The 5,890-nt window shown below is 52.2% G+C and overlaps 1 protein-coding gene across 1 annotated transcript; it reads right to left on the reverse strand.

Moving 5' to 3' along the window:
- Nucleotides 1–3,134: 3,134 nt before the first annotated feature.
- On the reverse strand, nucleotides 3,135–5,405 carry DICSQDRAFT_147841 (uncharacterized protein; the record flags this gene model as incomplete). Its single annotated transcript, XM_007366722.1, has 4 exons — nucleotides 3,135–3,499; nucleotides 3,583–4,103; nucleotides 4,188–5,323; nucleotides 5,373–5,405. 4 exons carry the CDS (start codon nucleotides 5,403–5,405, stop codon nucleotides 3,135–3,137), a joined length of 2,055 nt encoding a protein of 684 aa, XP_007366784.1.
- Between the last annotated feature and the right edge of the window lie 485 nt (nucleotides 5,406–5,890).

The following is a 5,890-nucleotide window of genomic DNA, read 5'->3' on the forward strand; positions in this document are numbered from 1 at the left end:
ACCACTATTCTTGAGCATTATCTGGATATTGTACCTCTGTATCACTACTGAAACAAGCACATTGTAACAACTTAAAGTCTTCTATCACATGTTATTGCCCTTCTTCTAATAGACTATAAAGCTGCTTCTACAGCCTTAAAACAGACTGGTTTACAACTAGTGTATGGTTGTCTATGATAGATATTATTACATAAGAAGTATACAAGATGTGTGACTGATAAAACACCAATTGCTCAAATTGAGGCCTGAGTATACTGAAGTCAACATGTGAAGTCCAAGTTGTGGCCCAAGTACCCCAAGTACCCCAAGTATATAGACTTGGGTCAAGTCCGTGTACTTGGGACCAAGTACATGGACTTGGGGCCAAGTACACAGACTTGGGGCCAAGTACATGGACTTGAGGCCAAGTACACGGACTTGAGTCCAAGTACACGGACTTGAGGCCAAGTACACGGACTTGAGTCCAAGTACATGAACTTGGGCCCAAGTATGGGTCCAAGTCCGTGACGTTTTCCTGATGTGGACGCGAGACCAGTTTAGAAACACGGCGTGGTGGGTATTGAAGAGACGTACAATAATTCATTCAATCACTTGGCTGCTTGACACGTCAATGGCGTGTATCTGAGCAGCAGCAGGCTTATTCAAAGCCGAGACGCATCTTGCCAGTGAAGCGGATTCCAGGAGGAGCAGGGAGCGTGTCCTAACGCGCTCAGAATGGCCGTAAATGAAGGAGGTGATGAGGGAGAGGGACATGCTGGGAGCGTCTTGGATGCGTGGTCGATGGACATGGCAGAAGGCGAGAGGCGGAAGGCTACGAACGCACTCGACATGGACAGCGTCGCCGGCAGAGTAGCGCTTACCACCGAAGCGGAATGGGTTCTCCCCAGGCAAGCTTTTCCCTTATGTACCAGCTGCACAACTTCGACCGTTAACAGTGCCCAACCAGTCGCTCGCCACAGCAATACCTTCGTCATCCATAGCCCCCGCCGAGGTACATGCGGGCCCTGACGGCAGAGAACCTACCGCTCCATCACCACGACATCGTAACAGACAGCTTCGGCGTAGCCAAGCATCAGTCTTCTCCGCATTGTATATCTTACGCTTTCGACAGGACACTACGTCTCCCTGTCTCCTTTGCACATACCACAGGTGCAGTCTCCCTCAGCAGTGCTGCTAGAGCTGTAGTAGAAGTACAACCCACACGACCGCAATCTCCGCCTTCTCTCCTTCCCGGAGCCCATCTGTTAAGGCCTGCTTCCTCTGCCCCGCTCTTCTTCCTGCTGTCATGCCGCATGGCGGCACCCCTAGTGCATCCTACATGCTCTCTACGGTGTGCAGAGTACACAGGAAGTGGTCGAATCGCAATGGCCGATTACATAACTATATGCAGTACCCCAGACACGACCACACCGACGAGTAACATGGGAAGGGTCAAGAGCAGACTACGCGAGCGTCGAGAGACGAGGCCTGGTACGTTATTGCATGCTCTACATACCCAGCTCGGTATTCGTATGTTTCCCTTTGTTCAATGTACCCCTTCCCGGCCTGGTCCTACAGCCACATGCAGACGAGCACTGCCGAGAACGCTTTCTTACCAGTCGCGCGTCTAAGACAGTTTCTAGCCGGACCAAGGCTTCCCCTGCGTGGCAGTATTTATCGCAAGACCGGATCTCCACGATTCAAGTCTGGTCTTACCTATCCGGAGACCGTCTTTGTCGCTCTTTTGCTATTGTGAGTTTCAGGTTGACTATCTGCACCCATGTGGCTTGTCGGCGAGTCCCCTTCATCAGGAAAACCCTCCCGTCAAAAAGTCCCTAGAATACGCGAGAAAGATAGACTTATCAAGGAAACTGAGGAAAATGGACGTATGTCCAGAAATATGAGCACAAGCTGAGAGTTCTGCAGACATTCAGATGAGACCTCTGGCAAGCTGGTAGAAATTCATCAGCGTCGAGCATCAAGCCCGTAGTGAGCGCATTTTCGCGAAGTGTCCAATTGCCCTTTTGGACAGATTGGCGCCCGCCCAACTTGTGCACTCTCCAACGCTTGACGCACTGCACTGGGACGCGTTTTCAGGCATTATAGACGTGTCATTATACTCCTCATACCTGTTCTTCTCTATACAAGTAGACGTCTACAGGTCTGTGGCCGTCCGACACCACTGGGCGGCGCGACGCGCGTGTTTCCCGTTTTGGACCTGGGGTTTCCTGATTCGAACTTGGAATAGGCGCTGGCTGATCCGCCCGAACACGTAACCGACGCCGCCCGCCATCGCGCCATATTGCTGGCCCGTGTTCTGTCTCTACCAACACCCTCCCTCTAGGCTTACTTCTTCTCTAAGCTCTGAGACCCTTACGCCTCACTCTAACAGCTGTGGAGTATCTCAGGACCGGACACCTAGGAGAAACGCGCCCACGTGACCGTGCTTGGCAGTGCTGGAGGACTAGTAGAGTGGGATGGGGACGAGCACCGAGGCTCGCGATCCCTAGATGAGCTTCATTTCTGCTTTGCTCCTCTTTCCTGCGTTTTTTCCCCTCCTTCTCCTTTCATTTGAACCATCTTCCTCCAAGTGATTGGCTTTCAGTGTTGACCGGGACCATTCATCCTTTTTCCCTGTGATCACACCGTTGTCGCCACCCTCTGTATAGTACCTCTCTATCGTACTATACAAGCACAGACCCTCGTAGCTCAAATATACCCCCTTTCTTCTGGTTGTGTCAATACAAAGTCGTGCCGTAGCAACATTTCTGTGCCGTATGTCCGTGAGTCCGTCAATGATCGCAGCTCAGCCGCCATGTTGTAACTGCACAGGAAACTGTCCCTCGCGATTCCCAACACATTCAAAGTGTGCCACGCAGGCATGCAAAGATACGTACGCGTGGAAGACCTGTGACATGAAACCGAGGGTGGACACCAAGGTCATCTTCGCCCCGTTGCTCGCAAGGGAGAAGAGGGAAGTGGTAGCGGAAGAAACAGGGCTGTCGAAGACCTCGTACTCGTCTTCCTGGAATTGTCTTGTACCACCCCCTATACCCCCCATCCACTACGGACCCGATGTCTCATGTATGATTGAACATATTCTGCACTTGTAGCTAGCGGCCCTGCCTACGGCACTTGGGAAGCGACGCAAGTGATTAGTATACATTGAAAAAGGTAGACATATCTTTGTCGGTATTCACATAGAACGCAGTACATTTCTCCAGGACGTTCTCACTAGTCCAATCCGAACGTGCGGGCCCATTCCACTTGGGCGTAAGGTGAATACTTCGCTGAATCAAACCAACCGGTATGACGGATACAAGGCGCTCACCATCCTTCAGAGAGCGCGACACCTTGTAGAACCCAGAGGTCTTCTCCGGAGAAGCTGAGAACTTAGAGAACCACTCGACATATGCAAGATGCCGTGGTGGACGCTGCTCAGGTGGCGCACCGGGGAAGTAGTAGGCGAGTGCAGCATCAGGTAGTGTGAACACTACACGAATCTGCCCAACGCGCAAGTCTAATACAGTTTCATCAGTACAGATATTCAATTCAGAATCGCCCCGGTCCAAGTTGTCTCTCTATGAGAATGACCGCACTTACCATGTAGCGGGATTTGAGCATCATGCACTTGCACATGCGTGCGCATGGTAGACTCGGCACCAGGCATCTTGGAGTGACGCATACGGATGAGTGCGGTATTGAAGCGAGCAGGGATCACAGTGTCTTTGAGGTCACCTTCATTGACTCGACGGGGATGGACATGAATGGAGTCGCGAGTTTCCTGTCCGAACACATGCTCGTTCCAAAACTTGATGCGATGATAGACGGGGAGGTGTGTGAATGGAATCAGAGTCTCCGAGATACGGTTTTCGAGTTGGTACAAAGTAAGAGTTGGGTGACGGAACTGGACGATGAAACGGCAGATAGCGGCACCGATATGCTTTGCACAGTACCCCATGGGAGACGCAAGCTCGTGAAGAGACACTGCCTTGCGCGTAGGGTGTTGTGTCATCTTCACATGCAAAGCGCATGCGAGATCCGGAGGCTGCCATCGTTGATCATGCCGAGCTGCGAGGGTTGCGGGGCCAACAGAAGCTTGTTGAGAGCGCCAGGAGATGTAGCTATCGTGATGCAAGACCTTTTCGCGACGCTCCAGCCACTTGGTCATCTGTGGAAATTCGTCGCGGTGGTTTGTCGATCAGTACGCGTCCTTAGCGAAATCGATGTGCAGCCGTTCCGAAGTCTCTGTATTATAGTTGTCAGTAGTGCCATATAACTTGACACACCGGACATAGTGTAGAAGCGAGTGCAGTTTAGGAATGTTGAAGCCGGAGGGGATATCGAGATCGAGAAAGACATCACGACTCTTGTGGAAGTCGTAAAGACAATTCTCAAGTGCCTTGAGTGTTGTGTCGTCGTGAATGGGATATTGAGCCAGGAATGCGAAGTGTAGGAGACTGCGAGTAGCACAGACCAGGCGGTCGGCATGCTCGCGTGGGAGGTCCATGTCGACGACAATGGAGAGGAGGAAGCGGCTGATCTGCCGGTGTTCGGCCCCAGTCACGCGGGACAGACCAGTGATACCTTTATGGAATTTTCGAATGCTGTGGTTGTAGGGAAGACAGCGAACTCGAGCATCGATCTCCGTGGCACCGCATGCGTCCTTGAGCCAGGAGAGGAGATGTTTGAAGACACCCTGGTACACTTGGTGGAGGACATCAGCAGTGACGGAACGGAATATATCCGTGAACGGTAGGTCCTCCCAGAATGGATGTTGAACGGGCTTGATATTAGCGTCCTCGCATGCCTGAACAAACGTGGGAGTGTCGAGTGACCTCATGGCCGCCAGCGAGGCCTTTATGTCACGATACGGGTGGGACAAGGGGAAGTCTCCGAGCTCGTCATGGGGGCAGGTACAGATGGGACAGTCTCCATTGTAAGCGCAGGTCACCAAACACTGCTCAGGATAGTCTCCAACGTATGCAGCAAGAATGGGATGACAACGACGTGCAACGCCGTCACCGCTAGTCATGAGCGTACCATGGGCACCTGCAGCTTTGAGGGGTTCGAGAAGCTTGGACATGCAGGCATGAAAAAGGTTGGCGAGGACACGACGGCGGGCAGCTTTGTTGGCGATGTGCTCTAGTCGACTGGTTGGAAGGTACGCGAGCAGGATTTGTCCTTGACGTCCGGGCTTCTGGCGAATGGACTTCGGGAGGTTACCAATCGTCATATACACGGGATACGCTGTCTTGTTGCGGAACAGAGTGAGCTGGGTTTTGTCGGATGAGATGATGACCGGGATGACAGTGGCACCCGGATTCTGCTCCTCAAGTGTCTCCTGAGCTGTGCATTAGCGTTCTGCATGGGTTATGACAGATATATCATACCTGAATCGACCACCACCATTGCCCAGTATGCATGTCATGATATAAACGGATCTTGCGATCTGCGTCGGCATAATGGCGTTCGTGTCACAGCCAACGAGCTGTGCCACCAGATAAACAAAGACAAAGCTTACTGGTGAAGGGGTTGGTGCTGAGAGCGAAGCAACCACAAGTGACACAGCAAGAGATGATGCAAAGATGTAGATTCCCTAGACTAGAAGGGGCAGTGAGAGGTAGGGCTGCTAGCTACCTTCAGAAGAGATGGGTGATCGACGAGAAGATCAAGTCTGAGGTTCCCTGCCTCAGACCCCCTACTATTTATACAATTACAACGGTGCACAGACCAGGTACCTATTTGTCCCTGCTTGGTCAGAGTCTGCTGACTCGTGTCCTGTCTCCTGACCTGTCACATGGTGTCCTCATGACTAACACCTGAGTCATGCCAAGTCCGGACTCTTGCTCATGAGTAAGCGCCCCCTGCTGGCATGTAGGTCACCTGTCCGTGAGCGAAGATGGGCGCT

The sequence above is a fragment of the Dichomitus squalens genome (assembly GCF_000275845.1).
Source record: "Dichomitus squalens LYAD-421 SS1 unplaced genomic scaffold DICSQscaffold_20, whole genome shotgun sequence".
NCBI classification, from domain to species: domain Eukaryota; kingdom Fungi; phylum Basidiomycota; class Agaricomycetes; order Polyporales; family Polyporaceae; genus Dichomitus; species Dichomitus squalens.